Below are 21398 nucleotides of genomic sequence, written 5' to 3'. Positions count from 1 at the left end.
GGCGGGGGGCACAGGCCGCGTTCCTTCTGCTCCCCACTAAAATGGCTCCAAAAATCCAGAAAGCCCCTCAACATTCCATGAAGTCAGAACCAGCAGGCGCAGGAGGGCACGCGGGCTGCGGCGGGCTCCTGCTGTCCGCGGACAGCCACTCCCGAGGCCGCGCGGGCCCGCGCCCCCTTCTGCGCCCCAGCGAGCCGGGGCGCCCGGGCGGAGGGCGAGGCGGCACGTCCAGGACGCACTTGCTGGCAGGGAAATATTTTCCTCCGGACATTTTCCCCGCCGCCTGGACCGTCCATGTCGCTGACCCGGTGTGGGCGCCAAGGGGGGTGGGAAGGGGCGCCGAGGGGCCCCGCGGGAGGAGGGGGCCGCGGCGCTGGCTTCTCCCGGCTCCCCAAGATCCCCGCCAGCCTTTCTGTTCCCGCGAGTCCACTAGCGCCGCATTGTTGTTTTACAACCTTTAAAGTCAGGTTGGCGGGAAACAAGGCCTCCCAGGGCGGGGGGGACCCGCCGCCGCCGCTCCAGGCCTTGCGCCCACGGCCCGCGCCGGGCCGACCCGCCAGGCCGGGGGGCTGTGGGTGGCAGAGCCAAGCCTCCTGGGGGGGCTCGGGGGCGGGGAGGGCCGCGCGCACGTCACACTACACGGAAAAGGAAACAAGGTTAAAATGAAGTTTATTATTTTTTTGAATTTTTTTTTTTTTTAAATAAAACTGTTTGTGAAACAGCTATTTTCTCCCCATGGCCGAGTGACCCGTGAAAGATGCACTAACCCCTTCTTAAGGCCTTAACAAGATTTTTTTGTACTTTTTCTTCTTTTTTTAAAACTCAGGTATTTAAAAATTATACAATTTACAAACAAAACAGCACAACATAAAGAATCCTGTGGCGAGGGGCTGCTCCGCAGACAGGCCCCCCTTTCCTTACAAAAACGAAAGCGAAAAGAAAAAGGGCCCCCGGGCACCCCCGGCGCGCTCACCCACCCGCCCGCCCCGCGCCCCGCTCCAGCTCGGACTCCCGCCCACCCGGCGGGGCGCTCGGGGCGCTCGGGGCGCTCACTGGACAGTCACCCGGGACACAGCTGTGGCCTTGGGGCATCTGCCAATTTCATCTCCCCCAAAAGATAAAAATTTAAAAAATAATAAATAAATAGTGTTTCTGGAAATGAAAAAAATTTATTTGTGTTGAAACATCATCCTCTCACGCCGGGCAACATGGAGTCCCCCCCCCCCCAAGCACCCCACTTGTGACAAACCGACTACGACCAGGGCCGCTCGGTGGGGCGGCGGCCGGGCACCGGCAGGGGCAGGGAGCCGAGCTCCAGGCCGCCGCCACGCGCGTCCTCGGGAGATGAGTGTGTTCCTTCAATTTCGTATTCAGATTTCACTGTTGCGGGAGCGAATTTGGAATTCTCCACCGGGTCATTTTAAAATAGAATCAAAAGGGATAGCGCACCTTTCATTAGACAAAGTCTTTCCAGACTAAAAATAGATTTATAATATATATATTTTTATCCCTCCCTGTCATTCCCCCCACCCTTTCCCGTCTCCCCTCCCCTCCCCCCTCCCCCCACATTGTCACTATGGAGATTGTGTCCATGGAAACAGCCATCCCGACTTCTTGGGTCTCTGCTGTGGTGTCACCGGGTTGAGTGTGATGTAAGAACTTAGGAAGGAGGCGCTGGCGTGGGCAGGCACGGCGGGGGCGGGCGGGGGCGGCTGCTCAGTAGGACGATCCCATTCCATGGCGAGTGTCCACCACCTTCTCATCTCCACAGTCTCACCTGCAAGACAGGGCACACGTAGGTGCCGGTCCTAGGGCCGGCTCCCGGCCCCCGCGGGCGCTGCGAGGACTCCCAGGCAGCAGCCCCCTCTTGGGGGGGGGGATGGGGTGGCTCCGGGCCAGGTCTCACGCCTGCCTGCCCCCAGCGCATGGAGGGACAAGAGCTGGGCAGGGCTGCGGGACGGGGACGGGCCGCGCTCCCAGGAAGCCTGGCACAGGGCCCCGCCCCGGCGGCTGCCTAGTCAAGCTGTGAGAACCGTCAGGACCCCCTCACAGGAACCCCCCACTGCAGCTTCAAGCTGATAACCCACTCTGCACCCTTAACGCTCCTCCGGGGAGCAGGGGAGAGAGCAACCGCAGCTGTCCTCGGGCGCGCCCTCCAGGTGGCCCCTGCCTCCAGCATCTCCTCTTCCGGACCTGGAAGACGTCCTAGCAGCCCATGTGGAGGCTGTAGCAGGGGCCTCCTCGATGCTTCCTGGTCATCACGTGGGCAAAGTCTCAGGGAGACGGCATTTCCAAGGAATTAAGTTCAAAGAGAATAAACTAGAAGCCCAGGGCGGCGGCGGCAGCCTCGCCTGCACTGGCTTTCTGGGGAGCTGGTGTGGCGGGTCTCCTCGCCAACAGACGTACCTCAGAAAACCGACTAACAGGCAAGATAAAGGCTGCTGTGTGCTGCTGAGCTGAGGCCACTGGCAGCACACACCTCCCGCCCGTGCCCAGGCGACCGCCCTCACTGCTCAGCAGAAAACGCACCTCTGTAGGAAGGCGCTTGGCAGAAACAGCAGAATGAGGTCGCTCACTCTTAGGCCTGTACAGGCAGAGCCCACCTGGGGACGTGGCCAGTGGCCGGCCTGTCCTCGGGGGTGGAGGCCCTAGTGCCGGCTTAGGCCCCGCACCCCTCACAGGGAGACCCACCACGGCCACACTTTGCTGCTGAGGCTCAGGCTGCCAGTGTGAAGGGGACAGCGGCCTTCTGACCACCTCCCCCCTGCCCCCCAGCAAGCCAAGACTCTCTGCCAAGGTGCTGACAGGGTGGGGAGCATGGAGGGCCTCAGGCAGCACCAGACAGTCCCTAGGGTGCAGAGGCCAGAGGCCCCACAGCACTGTGCTCTGAGGGAGCCCCAGGGCAGTCCCCCACCCCCCACCCCTGCCGTGTTCAGCAGTCTCCGGTCTGCATCCCCATCAGACTGCTCTGAGCACACGATCCCTGGATGTAACGGGACCCGAACTTCTCTGAGTTATAAAAACTACTGAGTTATGGAACTCTAAAAACTACTCCTCAGGGAGAATGGCAAGAAGTTCTTTATGCTCCTATGAAGCACCAGGCACTGTCGGGCCTGCCCCCCATCTCGGAAGTGAAGATGCAGAAGCCAGGTGAGGTGCATGGCTGGCCAGAGGGGGACAGGATCCCCCTGGTAAACTCCCTGACGGGCTCCAGGGACTCTGCGCTTCTCCTCAGCGGCTATGTGGTCCTGTCCCCCAGCTGAGCGGGACAGGAGCCCCAGCATGAGCAGGGAGCAGATGCTGGGGAGCCAGCGGCCACTGGGAGTGGACCCAGGTGACAAGTAACCAACTGGATGACAAAGCACAAGTGCCTGACGCCCGGTAGTAGACAGGCACGAGCGGGCGGGGCCGTTTCAGCGGAGACTCGGGGAAGGTGGCGTCTGTCAGGAAGACGAAGCAGCACCAGCTCAGAGGTCTGAAGCACTAGTCCTGGGGAGGAAGCCCGGCCTATCTGAGCCTTCCAGAGACTTCTGAGGGTTCAGAGGCACCGTGGAGTCTGGACTTGATTCTAAATTTGACAAGAACCTCTGAAGAAAGGAGGGGCAGGACGGGAGGGATGTTTGCTGGGGTGGCGCTCCGGTCCTGAGAGGCTGGGCCTGTGCAGAGTAGCGACTGTGGGGTCGGGGCAATCTCTTCATGTGAGTTGGGGTGTGTAGCCTCCAACGCGGCAAACAGACACTGCTGGGAGGAGGCTGAGCCCTGGGGGGCCCTTCTCTGCCACAGGACATGTCCGGGGCTCACTGTTGGAGCCTGCCCACCACCCAGAGCCAGCACAAGGAGCGCACGGCTGGCCACATTGCCAGCTGCTCCCAGAAATGGGCAGGAGGCCCATCCAACAGGCGATGGCAGAGGTGCACAGCCCAGAGTCCTGGGATTGGGGCTGGATAGGCACCGCTGCCCAGTTGGCAGCCTCAACCCCTCCAGCTCCGGTCATGCTCAGCCAAGCAGCAGGCCAGGCCAGCAAGTGGCCGCCTGGCCCTGCCCCGTCGCTGCCTGCCGGGTGGGCCGCTGCTCCTCTCACACGTGGGACAGGAGCCTGGTCACACAGCACTTCCCACAGCGCGGTGCGAGTGGGCGGCTACTCTTTATCTTCTGTTCCCCGGCCCTGCCAGGGCACCTGACAGCCCGGCCCTGGCACGGACCCCAAGACAAGTGTTCCGGGGGCAGGTTGGAGTCTCCAGTCCCATGGGCTGCAGAATGTGATCGCCCACAGAAACCCACAGATCACCCAGGGTGAGGGTCCAGCTTCGGGGCAATAAGGGGAGAGACACGCAGGTGGGCAGAGGGGGTGCACTATGCCCGTCCTTTCCTTCCCTCCCGAGGTGACCGACCTGAGCTGCAAAGGAGGGAAAACAGCCCCCCTCGGTGCCTGCATTTCTTTTGAATCAACTAGAACAAGGACCACAGCCTCCCCGTGGCGAACAGCAAAGTGAGCGGTGAGCGGAGGACAGAGATGCTGAGCACAATTCCCGGGAGGCTGCCCAGGCCCAGAGTTCTCTCAGACACAGGTAGCGTACCAGGATGAAACCAAACTGCCGGTGCCTCCTGAGCTCCTTCTGGGAACACCGTGTCTGAGAACGGCTCCCGCCTCCCGCCTCCGGGCCAGGCAGAGGGCCCCACGGGAGAGGCAGGGCCAGGCCAGGCAGGGCCACGCCCGGAGCGCACAGCAAGCCGGCACTTCCACCGAAAACCACCCAAAATGCTCTTTGCCCTGAGAACTGCTCAGCAGCGAGGGGTGGAGTCAGGGGGCCCGGAGGTGCTGGAAGCCCACTGGCCGCTGCACATGGTCCCCCACGCAGCCTGGGTTGGTGGCTGGTACCCGCCATGCAGTCCCCTGCCCAGCGCGGCCCCTCCCTTCCAGCCCCGCCCCTCACACAGCAGGAGGGAGGGACCCCCACACTGAGGAGGACAACGACATTGGGAGACACAGTCTTCACAGCCGTTGGATACTCAGGAGGAGAAGCGGCCCCTCCAGCCGGGCTCCAGCGCCGGGGCGGGGGCTGCACAGGACAGAAGCCCTAACAGACAGCCCGAGGCCCGGCCGGCTGCCGGCTCCTTCTGCGGTCGCCCCCCTCACTGCTGCGCGAGGGCGAGGGCCGGGCGGGCCATCCCGCTTCCCTGCACACGCTCAGCGCCGCTCGCCTCAGCGCTTTGGAGTAAAATGGACTGAGCAGATACGGCGTGGAGGAGGAGCCGCCGCCGCGGGACGCCCGGAGCTGGGCAGGGGCAGCAGCGCCGGCCCCCGAGGACCCCGCGAGGCCGGCTCCGAGGCCGTGCTGAAGGCCCCCGCCTTCCCAGACACTCCAGGGAACCCAGCGGCTAAGGGACAACCCTCCGCCTGGCGTGGGCATCGTGGCGGGCGCGGGCGGGCAGAGGCGGCCCCGCTCGGCCTGGCAGGGGGACGGGCGCCTGCGCCGACTCACCTGTGCTTGCTGTACTTTCCATCCCGCGCGCACTGCCCCCCTCACCCCCGCTCCGACTGCTCTGTGCTGAGGCTGCCTTTCGCTGTCCTGTTCTGCAGCGGGGGGAGAGGGCACGGGAGGGGAGGCTGAGGCCGCAGAGGCGGGAGACAGAGGGGGCGCGTGCGGAGCGGGGAGGGCGGGGGAGGAGCGGAGCGGCACATGGAGAAGGAAAGAAAAAGCAGAGAGTCAGTGTTGAAGACAAACGGGACGTGCTCGGACAGGGTTTTCTGAGGCAAAATGGGACCATTAAATGGGAAGTTTAAAAAAACATAAGTAAAATGAAGAGAATGCGGCGAGATCCGTCTCTGGAAACCATTTTTAAAGAAAAGCACAAGCAAGCATCTCTCCCAAGTGCTCGGAGGGCAGAGCTGTCAGGATGACCTCTTTCTAGTATTTTCTAGCTCAGCTTCACCATGGAGCCCGAGTGGCCAGCGACCACCAGGTGTCAGTGTGACCCCAGCCAGGAGCGCCGCAGGCCCGTCCCCTGCTCGGCGCAAGCCGGCCCACGGCGCCTCAGAACAAGCCCGCCCGCCCGCGCCCCCTCTCCAGTTCCCTGGGCGCCTCCTGAATTAGCTGCGGGAGGAGGGGGTGGCAGCCGACCACCGGCCTCATCCTCAGACAGACTCGCCTCTAGGGGCCCCCAAAACCGGTGGAAATCAGCAGCTTCACTGAGTTTGCTCTCATATCACTTAGTGAACAAACACGGCCCCCCATTTTCTCCCAGCCCCTAAACTGGGCAGGATGAGGGGCCTGCCCTGCCCCCAAGCCACCTTCTCGCACCCTCCAGGGAATCCTTCACCCCCAGCCCAGGGGGACACAGGCGCTCGCGCTGACTCACCTTGTGCTTGGGGCACCTCACCGAGAAGTTCTCCTCATGCAGCAAACAATCTGCAAGACAGGAGGGGACAGTCAGAGCCGGGGTGTGGGCTCGCGCTGCCAGACGGGGTCAGATGTGGAGATGGAGCCCCCTACTCTGACTTCCGACAGGAACCATCAGAGACACCCACATATAACTGTGGCACCTCAGCACGACAGAGCATCAGTCCCTTAAGCAGCCCACATTTCCAACCAGTTCACCACTCGGGACGGGCGGCTGCTGGGAAACCAGGACACACGCACATACGCACACGGGCCTGAGTTCACAAAGATGCCTCATGTGCAATAAAAACAAAGGAAACCTACCGACGTCAAGTGATTCTCTTTGAATAGCAAGATTATAGGGGATCCCTGCCTCCCCATGATACCATATTCTTACAACTCCAGACACATTTTTTTAAACCCCCCATCCCAGGTCAGGGCCTCCAGGCCCACGTCAAAGCTCCCTGCGGGGACGCCTGGAACAAGGGCTCTAGTGACAGAACGAGGCTGGGCCCCGGGGACCCGGGAGCAGCTCCCCCACGAGCCACCCGGACTGCTTCCCAGGATACAGAGACCCACGCGGGGCTCTTCATCCCGGAGGAAAATGAGTCAGTCTGGCTCTGATCAGGGGACAGCGGCGCGGCGGCGGCAGGACCTCCGCCCCAGGTGAGCGGCCTGTGGCGCAGGCAGGTGTGCAAGGCAGGGAGGAAATGTAATTAACGCGCTCACCCTGCGCACCACAGCGCCCGCAGACCGACAGCCGGGTCAGCGGTGCAAGATGCGGAGGCAGGATGCTAATAAATATTGATGGCACGTTCTCAGCGAGCTCCCCGGCGCCGTGGCGGGAGGCAGCCACGCTACTTAGCCTTGTTAAATCTGCAATTTAACTCAGGTCTTAACTGAGGTCCACATCAGCTGCCAGTGGACGTGCAGATTTCAAGAGAGGGAGTCATAAGTAAGGGAACGCACGAACGAAAACCTTCGAGGCCCTTCCGTACCTAAATGAGGCAAAAAAGACCCTCTGGTAATCTGGCCAAGCTGGCATCCTCCCTCCCTGCAGCCCCCGAATTCCTGGAGAGGCTGCCCCTGCCCCAGGCCAGCCCGCGGCCCAGGAAGGCAGCAGGACCTGCTGCCCTGCCCTCCCAAGCAAGTAACACGGCAGTAAATGAAACATGTTAATTTAAAACCCACAAGTACGTGGCGTGACCAAGGTCCCCCGCTGCTCCAATCTGCCAGAGCTGACGAACAGCAGCCGGGCGTGCGCTGCGGCTCAGAAGCGCCCTCTTACCTGCTCCGGTGCCGCTCGCTGGCAGCTCCCGCCAGGCCACAGAGCAGCTGCACAGCGCTGTGGGGCTCAGCCACCCTCTGCCACAGGGTTGAAAGAAACATGAGAGTGGGGCCGGGCAGCTGAAAGAGGTGCCACGGGAAGGCGGGGGTGGCCAGTCCCCTCCCAGGCGCGGTGACCGGCCATGAAGCGCCACCAGCAACACGTGTCCACAGCCAGGGGACACAGCCCTCCCCTTTAAGAGCAGAAAAGAAATAAGACAACACAAGTCTGCCCAAAGGCACCCTGGAGCCAATGGCAGGGACTTCTGGAAGCGGCAGTCTCCTGAGTGAACCCGCCGGAGTCGGGAGCCCAGCCTCTGGCAGGAATGCTGCAGACAGAGGCTTGCAGCTGTTCTTGTAACATCCACAGGCACCGGGAGCTGTGATTCATGTCCCTGGCGGGCGAGAGCCACAGCCAGAGAGCTTGGCTACTCGCGAGGGCACAGCTGAGGCTCTCGGCGGCCTCAGCCAGGCCCTGCGGGGGGAAGAGCGAAGAATGCCAGGCCCAGAGCCAGCCGCCCCGTCTCTCGACTTGTTTTCTCTGAGCTCCTGGCAAAATCCCACACTGTCCAGGGGGCCTGGTCAGCACTTCCAGCCCGTGAAGTCAAAGCTAACGGCATGCTGGGTCATCTCCCAGGCCGTCCTGTCAACATGATGGCTTCCGGGACACAACCACCCGCGGGAAGAGCGCTCTGTGTTCACGCTTCTCTTGAAGCTGAGGTCTAGGCAAGGTGGGTTTTTGCAGAGTGCCACATAACAAGCGACATGGGGCTTGGCACCCACACGTGAGCACACACTGGAACAGGTGCTCCAGGAGAGATGGCGCCGCGTCCCCTGGGTCTGCCTGCACCAGTCATTATCTCCAGCTCCTCCACACCCTGCCTCAGGCCTGCACTAACTAGCTATGGAGGCAAACCAGGCTGGGATGCTGGGACCCAGGGGGCGGCAGTCTCACGCCACCTTGCTTGAGAGGCAGGCTCAGGCTCGGGGGCCCACGTGGGTAGGAGGCAGAACCTCCAGGAGGGCCAGGCCGTTGGTCACTCATGACGACCTTTCCAGGGCCCTGGACCTGCCACTGCAAGATCAAAGCCTGCACCCCAGAGAGCAGCTTTCCAACGCAGCGGCTGCTGCAAGGGGGGCTCAGAACGCCAACTCCCAGCCGTTTCCTCAGGAGGGGAAAGCAGACAGCCCGCGGCAAGGTTCTCCCAGCACAGCGGAATTATGCATGAGCTGCTCCGTGGACCGTCCTCTGGTCCTGACTGTTGTGGCGTTGTATTAAATACATGAAGCCTTTCTTTTTTTAACCAGCGCACGGTGCCTGGGATTGCACTCCCCTGGGGCGTGGCCTGTGCCCACGACACAAGGAGCAGACCAGCCGACGTGACATCACAGATGCAGGACCCACATCAGGCGGGCAAGCGCAGGAGCCACAGAGGCTCACAAAACAAAGATTCCGCTTCCATGGAGATGTCCCCAGTAATAAAAGTTTGCTCTGAAATTCCAATGGCTCTTTAAAGGTTTGCATGGTTAACAGTGAGGTTGCGACGAAAATGCCAACAGTTCCTTACCCCACAGATGCGGCTCTTTCTGGGACCCCACTTGTCAGAGCTGGAAAGGCCAGTCAGGGGGGCCTCCCCTGGACACAGAGACCCAGCTCCGCAGAGGGCATTCAAGAGGAGAGCAGTGAGCAGGGGAGACACCCGCTGCCAGCCCGTGAGCAGGCCAGGCATCTGGCTCATAGCGGCCACCCGGTGACGCCGTCTCCTGGGCCCCCAAGGTCCACACGGGGTGCAAAGCTGGGGCAGGACCTAGCGTTGGGCCCTGACCTCTACTGACCCAGGCAGTCTCCTGGCACTGGCTACTTAGCAACTGCTGACCAACAGTTGCCAACAGCTGTGGGGCAGCCACCTATGACAGGCTGACAAACACCACTGATGTACTGCCCCTTAGCAGTAAAGGAGCCCCTGCTTCCTGGTCACGAGCACACACGGCCACTTAAATTTAAGTTTAAATCAATTTCTAGAAAACAAAAAAAGTTCATGTCTACTTGCCCCACATGCGGTGGTGACACGGGCGGTGGCTGCGCGTGGCCTGCGGCTTCTGTGTTGCAGGGCGCAGATCAGGACAGCCCTGCTGCTCGCTGAACCTTGTGGCCAGGAGGCCATATCTTACCAGCCACTGTTCGGGGCGGCCAATTGTGTGTGATCCCCAGACAGAACCTACAAGCCACTGCCCCAAACTTAATCCTCAAAAAATCTTCATCTAAAAACCAGGAAGCTGGGCCTCCCTGGTGGCGCAAGGGGTTAAGATGCAACCTATGAAGCTATCTGCAGCCTCTGCAGCACGAGTTCCATCCCCAGCCAGGGAGCATCCCACATGGTGCAGCAGACCTCTCCTGACTCACCCACTGCTCCCCTCAGCAGCGTATTTCGTCAGTCTGCCTGTTCTGCTCCCCGCTCTGTCTCTGGTGAATCCTCTCACCCTCCCGCGCATCTGGCCTGTACCCCAGCTCTTGTGTGCATGAATGAATAAATCTTTAAAAAAACAAAAATAAAAACCAGGAAGCTGAAACTAGAAAAAGAAAACAAACATTCTGATGTAGGTAAGGGCAGTATCACGAAAAGGAAACTGAGGCCTGCGGGGACAGGGGAGAAGGATCCCAGGCTGTGCCCCAGGCCATGGCTTAGAGCAACTGGGACACAACAACGGGGCAAGAGGCGAGGACGGCAGACTAACGACCCCGGTCCGCAGGGCCGCTCAGCCCGCGTGCGTGGGAGCATCGCGAGATCCAGCTCCGGCGGGCATTCTCCTGTACCTTGTACCTTTCTTGTTCTTTGCAGTTGCTCTTCCCACCTCCAGAAACATGGAAAGAAAAGAAGAGGGAGGCAGGGAGAGACACCTGAGGGGGTGTGTGAACACAGGGGCCAGATGAGCTCAACTTTTTTCAGGCTGGTTGGGTCCTGCTCCCTGAGCAACGGCCTCTGTCCATTTCCATCGCGTGGTGGGCCTGGCCCCGTGACTCCACATCACCCACCTGAGAGACAGGCACTGCCTCCGAGGCAGCCCCAACCCCCCAGCACCTAGAAGCAGGTGGCGGCAACGGCCCTCTAGCCTGGCCGAGCACTGTGCAGGCCGGTGAAGGGAGGCTCAAAAAGTAACGGTGAAAACATCCACCCAGAGACATGCGTCTGGAGGAAGAAGGGATTGTTCCAGGCTGCCGAAGCCCGAGTGGGCGTGCGCCCTGCACAGTCACCGCACACCCAGGACATCACCCTGGTGCCCCCCCAGCAGACACAGGAGCAACAAAACTCAACAGTGCTTCACGGTAAAGACACCAGCCAATTAGGGGCAGGAGGGGCTTCTCGGCTGCGTCAAACTCGTGTGAAAGCCCGCAACTGCCTCCATCACAGTGAGAGGCCAAGACAAGGTGGGGCGGCGAGCTGGCCACCCCGTCCATGCTGTGGAGGTCCAGCCGGGGCAGCCACGGGAGGGAAGCTGAAGTGTCTGACTTGTAAGGAGGAGTCAACGACCAGGCGACATGCCTTGGACACAAAATTCACTCAAAGCGACTAGACCCGACCGACGAGTTAAGCAGTTAAAGGTCACAAGATCAACCCACAAAACATGACCACATCTCTATGCACAACAATCTAGAAGTTAAGAAGGCCATTCCATTCCCGATAGTGCCCCCCAAAATACTCAGACATAAATGTAATAAAAGTGCAAAATTACAATGCAAAAAAATACAAAACAAGGTCAGGAGAAACAAAAGGCTGAAGGAAAAGGGACGGCAGCCCGGGATCGTGAGGTGGAGGAGGTGATACAGCCGAGACACTGCGCGATGTGCGCGATCTGCGGTCTGCACGACCCGAAGTTTCCACGGCACGTTTTAAAGAAACGGACACGCCGAGCCCACAATCCACAAGGACTAGCGCAGGATTCAGAAAGAAAACAAAAATCTTGAAAAAAATGACCCATTGAAGGACTCACGTTCCTCAATTTCAAAATCCTCCACAAAGCTGCAAGTTAAGACACTGGGACGGGGGAGTCGAGGACAAAGCCGCGCTGTGGTCCGTGCAGCCAGGACCATCAAGGACGCACGGCCAGTGTCCACCAGGGCGCCGGGACAAGCGGAACCTGGCGGGAAAGAACGAGCTGGACCCGCTTCCCGTCCCGTGCGAGGATTAGCTCAAAGGGACCAAAGCCCGAGGTGGAAGCGCCGAAACCATAACACTCTGAAGAGAAAACTGGGCACGACAGCCACGCTTCCGGGTCCGGCAACGGCTTCCGAGATGTAAGAAAAAGCAACAAGCGGCCAAAGAAAAAAATAAATAAACTCCCCAAATTGAACACTTTTGTGCCGCAAAAGAAACCATCAAGATAAGGGAAGACACGACTCGGAACGGGAGATACATTTCCCAGTCATGTACGCGATAAGGGGGTTGGATCCAGAAATACAGAGAAATTCTTACAGCTCACAAGTTAAAATAACGCAACTGGAAGAGACATTTCCTCAAAGAAGAGACACCCGCCGCCTGTCGGGCCACGGGAAGGTGCTCGGCGCCACGAGCCACCCGGGAAACGCGACCCAAGCCACAGCTGCCACCTCACGGCCCCGGGCTGGTCACAGTGGGAGGGGGGCAGACGCGGACACGGGCCAGTGAGGACATGGAGTGGCCGGAGTCCTCCCGCCGCTGGCCAGATGTGACCTGGGAAAGTCTGGCTCCGCCTCAAAAGGTTAACCGGAGTCACCACTGGGTCCAGCAATTCCATTCCCGGTTCACAGCCAAGAAGACAGAAAACATGAAACCCGCTCGCGGTCTTGTACGTGCAAGTTCACAGCCCAACGCTTCGTTCATTGTCCAACAGCAGCAATCACCCAAATGTCCATCAACTGATGAGTGACCATAAAATGACACAGCCTCATAATAAAATATTGCTGGGCCCTAAAAATGAAAGCAGCACTGATGCGGCTGCCAACGGGGTAACAAGCCCGTCCGGAGCCCGCAGGCGGCCGACGCCCTCCCTGTGAGAGGCCCAGGCAGGCCGGCCCCAGACAGCAAGCAGACTCCTGGCTGCCGGGGAGGTGCTCCGGGAGCATGGTGACCACCAGCGAGCGGGAGTTTTTTTACGTGATGAGAATGTTCTACGATTTAGTGTGATGAGGTGCCCAACCCCGGACCAGCTACAACCACTGAGCTGCACACAGAAGGGGGGCACCGTGCGCGCGACCTGAACAGAAGTTTAGGAGAGTATTACCCCACTGCACTCCTCTCCAGAGTCTCCGCTCTGCTTTCCGTGAGCACTGACAACAGAAGAGGGCCAGGAGAGGCAAGAAGGACCCCACGGGGGGAGAAGGCTGCCTCTTACCTGCGTCAATGGCACACGGGTAATGGTACCGGAAGGAGCAGCCTTTGTTGTAGCAGCCCAGGGTGGCACCTGCCTCCTGGCAGTGGGAGCATTTCTGGAAGGAAGCAAGAAGTCAGGCACGTCAGCAGCCGGCCCCAGCCTCCCCGGCCCTCCCAGCCCAGCCCAGCCCACGACCCGCTGATTCTACCCCCCCACCCCCACCCCACAAGCTGCCCACACCCTGGAGGGGCCCAGCATGAAGGCTCCAGGCCCTGCCCCATAATCATTCACAAAGAAATCACACAGAACAAGGCAGGGGCAAGGAGGGCCTGCCCCTCACCATCCTGTGTCCGCCCACCCGGGCCCCCAGCCTGTCTCACTCCTCACCAGGCCGGAGTGACCTCAGGGCCCGCCACTGTACGCGCTGTGCAGCCTGGGTGGGCGGAGGGCAGGGGGAGGACAGGAGAGTTATATATCAACCTACAGACTCAAAAGTGGAATTTGGTTTCAATTCTCGTATTTGTAAGATTTTATTTTTATTCTACTTATCCCAAATGCCCAATACAAGTGTATTTCTCCTTTCGGAGAATATGGGCTGTGTGCACATGGTATTTTTACACACAAATCCTATTTTAAATGCACTAGGAAATCTGCCATGGATTTCTGGCTAAGGGAGACGTTGCTCTGTCATCAGATGCTCCCCCTTATATGGGCAGGTTCTCACAGAGCGGGCACACGTCTCACCCCGAGCGTGGGGCTGGGAGTGCTGCACCCTGTCCTGCCAGGGGCCATCACGCAGGTCACCCCCACCTGCTCGGAAGGGCAGCTCTCCAGGTGGCCAGGCACCCAGAAGCCTCTCCGGGAGGCAGACACTTGTTCCCAAGTCTACGAACACTGAAAGGCAAGCAGTCCTGAGCGTCACACTGGTGGAGAGTCGTGCACCCCGCACCCCCCAGGGACAAAGAGACAAAGGGGTGGTGCTCGTGCCACACACAGGCCGCCCTAGGGGTCAGTGTGACTTGCAGGAGAGGACTTTGAAAACTCCCCATTGAGTGACACCCCCTTCCCAGGTACTCGTGTTCCCACAGCCCGAGCGCAGGACCCCGCAGCCCTGCCCCCCACAGCTGTCGGAGGGAGGACGCGCTGACCCAGGCCCAAATGGGCTGGACCAAAAGTGCTCAGTAAGTGTGATCCAAACGACAGGGCCAGACACACACTAGACAGTCCACTCTGACACCCACAAAAGGCACCCCACGCGCAGAGCGGCCCTGCCACCACTGGAGCTGCAGCCAGCAAAGGAGGAGCCGTACTCGGCCGACGGCCTCCTCCCTCCACACTGGCCCCTCTTCTCGGCAGGGCTCCTCGGTGCTCCCTTGCTCTGAACCAGCCGCGGATCACAAGTCTCGTCTTCTTCACGAGAAAGCAAAATCAAGGGGAAAAAAAGAAAAAAGAGCAAAATGGCCCCCACCAGGAAATTACATCAATTAAAATTTCTAATTAAGAGGCCCAATTCCTTTATTGCACTGCACCCGCCCTGCGTGGCAGAAAGGACTTTACAGGGAATGTTTACCTCAGTGGTTCTCAAGGTGTGGTCCTCAGACCAGCAACATCTGGGAACTTGTTAGAAATGCAAGTTCTGGGGGTTCTGGGAAGACGGAGCAACGCAGCACCAGAAGTTCCTCCCTAGACAACAACTGCACGGACAGGACCTGTCTGACGCTCTGTTCTGGAACTCTGGAGGCTGCTGAAGGCTTGCAGCTTTCCAGGGGAAGACTTGGATGGTAGATCAGGATCACTTTCAGTCATCTATGGTTTTGAGAGTAGCAGCTACCTCCTCGCCACCCCCTCCCGCTCCGGTGGCAGGTGTATACGTGACCCTGGAGCAGCTAACCTCGGCCTGCTTGCAGGAATTAGACAGGGTAGGGAGGTTAAATGCATTTTACCACATAAAAAATTAATAGAAGGCCTAGTCTCAAGTCCCACCTCAATTTGTGCTGTGACCAGTCCCCAGGCAGTTTTTTTTTTTTTTTAATTTTTAAAATATTTATTTATTTATACAAGCACTGGGTACAGTCAGAGGCGCGGGAGGGTGAGAGAATCCACCAGAGCCGAGCGGGGAGCAGAGCAGGCAGAAGGACCGAAGGACACTGCTGAGGGGAGCAGCGGGCGGCAGGAGAGGTCTGTGCGCCATGCGGGACCCTCCTCCGGTGGCCGGGGAGCAGCCGGGGATCGAACCAGCACTGCAGAGGCTGCAGGCAGCTTCACTACCCAGCGCTCAACCGCTGCGCCACCGGGGAGGCCCCAGGCAGTTCTGATATGTGTTACAGCTTGAAAATCGCTGGTTCAACTTCAACCCCCGGCCTCTGAGATGAGGAAAACAAAGCCCCTGAAAGAGGCAGGGACCAGCTGGACCAGGATTCCAGGTTTCTCAGGCGCCACTCAGCGCTGCCTCTATGCTGCTGTCCCCCCACACAGGCCAGTCTAGGTCATGAGGTGTGCGGTGTAGAAACGCCCCCCTGGTGTCGAAGATGTCCAGCCTCATCCCTCACCCGTGACCTTGCATGGCCAAGGGGCTTCACAGATAAAATTAATCAAGGACAGTGAGACAGGGAGGGTGTGCTGGGCTTCGAGGTGGCCCAGTCTAGTCACGGAGGCCACACGTGCAGCCTCGCGCACTGGCAGGCGGAGTTGTGGCTTTAGGGCGCTGACCCCTGGGAGCATGCCGGGGAGATGGAGCGCTGCTGGCTGAAGATGGATGGAGGGGTCATGAGCCAAGCGATGCAGGCAGCCTGCAGAGGCAGAAACACTAAGAAGAAAATGCCTCAGCTTTGCTGACACCTTAATTTAAACTCGGTGAGACCCACATGGCCCTGCAGAGCTGACAAGTGTGTGTTTTAAGTCACCAAGTTTGCAGTAATGTGTTGCTAGTGACAGAAAACTAGTAAGGAAGGGAAGGAGGCCCTGAGAATCTTACAGTAAGAGCAGTGACTCTTACTTCATTTTCCTTTCACATTCTTCAAAGATACAAAGTTCTCCCTCACAGAAACACCCACAATTTCACTCCCTTTTAATGAGGCAAATTTCTGGCTGCTGCACTGGGAGGGACACGGGTCTTTCTCAACACGCTTTTTCTGGTTGAAGCAAGAGACTAGAAGAAATGTGACTTCCTGAAGGTCACATAACTAGAAGAAACAACCTAGGAGATCAGGCTTTTCTCCCTGAACTCCAAGTTCAACAGTCTTTATACCAGAGCTGCACTCTAGTCCCCTCAACATTTGGAAGGTACGTCCAGGTGCCCAAGACAGAACATGAAACTTTCCCCTCTAGTCTCCTGCTTCTGCTCTCTCCTTCTATCTCCAAAATCAATGCCCAGGCGAGGCCACGTCCAGCGAGATGTTACTCTTTAACTTTACCTGGAACAATGATGCGCCCCATCCCTCCCCATACTGCAGAGACAACAGGCATCCAGCACAGAATTCCCTGGTTTTGTGGGTGCCACTGCCTCAAGCCCAATGATGTCCTTTCCTAGGAGAGGCAGATCCACGCAGTGCGGTTTCCCACGCAAATGAGACACACAGTGGGGCATCATTTTCCAAACACACAACAGTCCAATTTCTCCAGTGAATTTTTTACTGACTATAAAAGGAAATAAAGGTTTTTATTAAGGTTTTCTAACAAGAATCCTACATCTCTTGATACTGGAACCTTGGGAAGTTAAAGAATAAATGTACTCTTAGTCTCGGCACAAGTCTGAACAGGAGGTAGCCTGCGTGGCGCTGTCCGTCCTCGCCCTGTCACCAAGCGGGGCAGGGCCGGCAGCCGCAGAGGGGAATGGCGGGGCCGAACCGCCAGCAGTGGTTTAGTCTCCCTGGCACGGACGCAGCAAAGGAAGGCTGCCCACACCGGGCTCCACGGGACAGGCCACACCCCGCGCTGCCCGGGACACACGCTTTGCTCGCACTCCGCTCATGCTCATGGTAATTGCTTATTTGTGCTTGTCCGCCTCCCCCAGCTGTGAGATTCATTCTTGCATCCCCAGGCCTGGTGCACGCACGCCGTAGGCCCTGCGACGAGGCGTTGGGGAGAGCGTGACGGCAGGCAAGCCCGAGGTGGAGGAGCGGAGGCAGCCGCCCTCCCACGGGGTGCGGGGCTGAGCGGCGGGTCGCAGGATGGGGGCAAGGTGTGTGTTCGGCCACCAGCAAGAGCTCTCCCGCTATCTAGGCCGGCAGCCTTTGCTGCCCGCCCAGCCACATGGTGTCTACACACAGGGAGCCTCGTTTCAGGCCCCAGGAGCCTCTTTCTTAGATGCAGCTCTGCACCCCATTCATTTTCGCTCAGGAGCACCTCAAGGTATTGGCCAACGCAACCCACGAAACTCCGTGTGGGAGCCTGGCTTCCTTAGACTAAGTAATCTCCTCACGGTCCCGCACGAAGGCTCGGGAGCCAGATGAGGTGTTTTGCTGCGGGTCCTCATTCTCACCGACTCAGGAGAAGGGCTGGGCAAGAGCCCCCGAAACCTACACCACAGCCCAGTGCACCCCCAAACTTCCACGCCAGCCTCTTAGAGCCCTGGGTGCCCAGCTCGTGTCAGGGATTTAAAAGCTGCACATACGGCCTCGTAGTTGCTCCCGCACATGCATCGACTTCAGGAACGGAATCCGTTCCACACACGTCTTAGTGACGGGGACGCCAGGGCAGACGCATGGCTCATGTCAGCGGCAGTCCCGGCCACAGCTGGGCATCTGTTCCGAGACGAGAGCTGCAGGCTCGCCCGGCTCTCCAGAATGACCGTGGCCGAACAATGTGAATATTGCCCAGGCAGAAGCAGCAGAAGGGCCAGCGGAGCAGAATCCGAGCGTGAGCTCGCGTGAGAGCCGGAGAAATCACCTTGACTTTATCATCTGCACAGTGGGCGCTACGGCCTTTGCTCTGCCTTCCTCATACAGTTGCATGAAAGAAACAAGCACGTGTTTTATAAACTAGAAAATGATGTAACTCTTAGGGCTTATATAAAAATAGATAAAACTTTTCTCTACAATGTGTCCTATCGTTGGCACTTACTGATGTCAAAATGGGACACAGCATGTACCCAGTAGGGCCTACTCTACTAAAAAATAAGAAATTGTTTCTTGGAACTGATTCTGTAGGATAAGCCCCAAAACAAGCAGGCGCTCGTGGGCCTGGCTGTCCGCTCTGCGGCCATCTGTCGGCTCCGCCGCTGGGCCCGCAGGGGGTGAGTGGTCAGCCTGGGGCCATGTCTCTGAACACGGCACCTCTCTGCTGCCTTCACTGTCTGACCCATACAGGTGTGTGGGAACTATCCTGAAAGACGTGAGAAGCATCCCTACGCTGGAAGGAAAGGCACTACATAGTGAGCTACACGACCCAGTATGAGCCAAACACTCAGCAGGACACGAAAAGCGTAGAAAACCACCCCACGAGGTACGCTGAGCAGAGAGTGAGGCGAAGCGCCCAGGCGTCACCCATAACGGCATCTCCTGGGAGGCTTCAGGTTTCCAGCCACGGTTCACTCAGGGCCTCCCTGCCCTGGTTACATAAGCCCTCGCGCTCACATCAGAATCATCTATAATCGTCTCTACCCCCCACTTCTGGTCCCGGCTGCCAGGTGGGCTGAGACCCAGCAGGTGGGGCTGCTCCTTAGCACACCTGGAGTCTGACAGCTCCGCTCTGCCTCCTGGCACCCTGGCACCTGTTTCCCATCAAAACCAGGCGTGAAAACCATATATGTGCAAACTTTCTTTAATCTGATAAGTATCTTTTGGGTATAAAAATAATCTGGAATAAAATCACCCTCTTAGATTCCCTCCCCCCCATTCCTCTCTATAAACCCAGAAAGTGGGTCTGCTGCTGACCCAGAAAAACACTGTTTTCTCTAGGGAGCTTTTCAACCCGCAGCATAAACCTAGAAAGTGTCTCTGGCCTAGTGGGTGGGGGCTGGGGCATCCAGTCCGGCAGGGAGTGCAGGGAGCCGGCGGCGGTCTCCTGGGCCTTCTGTGGGCGCCTGGCAGCGCGTCTCCTGGGCCTTCTGTTTCCGCGGGCGAGGAAAACCTGCACCCCAAGTCCCCTTCGAACTGCCTCTGGGTTTACAGTGAAGTGGGGACGCTTTGAATCAGGGGAGGTGTGGGGTGAAGGACTTTTCCTTCTTCACTGTCTTTCCTCATCCGCCCAGCAGAAGAGGTTGCAGTTCAGCCACAGCGTGGGGCACAAAGGAGAATCGAGGGCAGAGGCCGCGGGCTCACTCGCTCTGGCTTCTGAAGAAGAGTGGTCAGGCCCAAGGCGAGCTGGGAAAGGGTGTCTTTCCTCGAAGGCCCGATCGCATACATTTCTCTATTGCTTTACAAATCCAGATTTCCGCCTGGCGGGAGTGTCGGGGTAAGCAGACAGGGCAGCGCCACCCGCCGTGCAGGGGCTGCTGGCTGAGGTGAGCAGCCACGTGGTGCTGCTCTCCAGGGCCGCCAAGCGCTGAATAGGGAGGGCCGGCAGGATCCGGGCTAGTTCACGGGACTGTCAACTTGCCTGATTATCAGGTGATTCCGAGTCTACAGCATAAAACTCCAAGTTCAGAAACTGAAAATGGGTTGGAGGAAAATTATCAAGAACTCGGATGAGTCTGGTCTTCACTGTCAGTTCTACTCATTCTCTCCTCTACCTGCCGGGCTCTCCAGAGGCTCCAGTTAAGAGGCCCAAACTTCAAAGTGTTATGATGTAAATAGTCCTCAGTGCTTCGGCGCTCAGGCCAAGGGGAGGGGGACACCAGGGCACCCGAGCAATCCTCCCTGTGGGACCCAGCACTCGGGACGGAAGGGCTGGAGCGAGGCTCGGTCCTGGGGGTGGGGCCCACCACGGCTGCCTCCGGGTGAGGGAGGTCTGGAAGAGGCGGGGTGGGGAGGAACACCCAACAGGCTGCATTTAGAGATCTGTGGCGATCAGCCTGGCAAGAGCTGGTATCAGGTGGGGGCAATGGCCCAGGAAAGGGGGCGCTTCAGGCATCGGGGTGCTGATGAAGAGGACACTTGGGGCCTGGCTCTGAAAGCTGCTCTTAGAAACATCCCAGTGGTAGAATAAAATGTCCTGGACTTAAAGCAAAAGCTCAAGTGGAATGGCCCGGGGTGGGTTAAGTGCCAACGATGACTTCTGGCAACTGCAGGTAAAGCTAGACAACCGTTCTGGAACACATTCGTCCACACCAGTTTGAATTTTTTTTTTTTTTTTTTTTTTTTTTGTGGGACCCTCGCTAGTGGCCGGGGATCGAACTGGCGCTGCAGAGGCTGCGGGCAGCCTCGCAACCCAGCGCTCAACCGCTGCGCCACCAGGGAGGCCCTCACACCAGTTTGAATTAAACTAGTCATTCTCAGAGGAATGATTCTATTACTAGAAACATTTTTATAAGCTACTAGGTAGAGACCAGGCTTTATTAGAGAAAATAAGTTCAAGACAGAACCTAAAACTTGCTTTAAATGGACAAACAGCGGGGAATGCAGGCGATGTACATCAGAGACAGCACCAAGAGGGGGAGCCCCGCTGGCAAGTTTGCCCCGTATCGTTTTCCTGTTTATCCTGCAGGGCAGAGGAGGGCAGGGCAGGGCACGCTGCAGTCGAGACACGCTCCAGTTAGCCGCCGGCGCCCGGTCGGCCTCCTTCTAGTCAGGGAGGTGCCATTTTCTTGGTTCCTGCCCCAAATAGAGCGGTCTGAAGAGCCTCGACACGAACTGAGGAAACAGCGAGGAAGCTGGGCAGGAGGTTCTCCTCTGAGCTGTGCGCCCAAGCAGCAGCGGGGTGCTCTCTGGGGCGCCCCCTGACTAGCTGGGTGACCTCAGCCAGCCCACTGATTCAAGCCTCAACTTTCTCAGCTGTGAGATGGGGAAATGGCAGCTGGGAGGAGGAGGGGAGTGGAGACTCTTTTAAGACACGCAATGAGGGCAAAGCTGACAGGCCCTGAAGAGGCTTGGCAAGGGGAAATGACACGCAGGGTGCCTCTGAGACACCCTGTCTAAGAGCAGAAGGAAAAAAGTGCCAGCAAGGAGCTCCGTGAAATGGCTGCCCCCCAACAGCCAGCGCCCTCCAGGCTTGCCTGAGAGGCGGGAGGGGTTGGGCCCGCGCAGGCGGGGAGGCCTCGCAGCACCAGCATGGGGGTGACCCGCGGGCGGTGACCAGCGCGGTCCCGCCAGCATCGGGACACTGGCCTCTGCACACAAGCCCGGGCCGTAGTTGGCTGCTCCTCGCCCCTCGGTGTTGCCAGCCTTCTCCAAACGTGTCAGTCCTAGCACAGGCACCAGCAATTCTTCCTACCAAGGTGCCCCCGAGCTGAACGTTTCCGTTTAT

The 21398-nt window shown here is 58.7% G+C and overlaps 1 protein-coding gene across 2 annotated transcripts in view; it reads right to left on the bottom strand.

Annotated features, from left to right (window-relative positions):
* Positions 1–1759: 1759 nt before the first annotated feature.
* The window catches only part of TCF20 (transcription factor 20), a gene marked incomplete at both ends in the record, with an annotated part of 37492 nt that continues 17853 nt past the window's right edge, over positions 1760–21398 (bottom strand). The window contains 3 exons of one of the 2 annotated variants that reach the window (XM_084255770.1): positions 1760–1777; positions 6361–6410; positions 13077–13170. In XM_084255770.1, coding sequence (XP_084111896.1) covers positions 1760–1777; positions 6361–6410; positions 13077–13170 — 162 coding nt within the window. Of the gene's footprint in view, positions 1778–5524; positions 5609–6360; positions 6411–13076; positions 13171–21398 lie in introns of those variants that run through there. The other variant, XM_084255769.1, reaches the window with a different exon arrangement.

The sequence above is a fragment of the Talpa europaea genome (assembly GCF_964194135.1).
Source record: "Talpa europaea genome assembly, chromosome: 15".
Lineage (NCBI taxonomy): Eukaryota > Metazoa > Chordata > Mammalia > Eulipotyphla > Talpidae > Talpa > Talpa europaea.
This window is presented reverse-complemented; position numbering and strand designations above follow the sequence as displayed.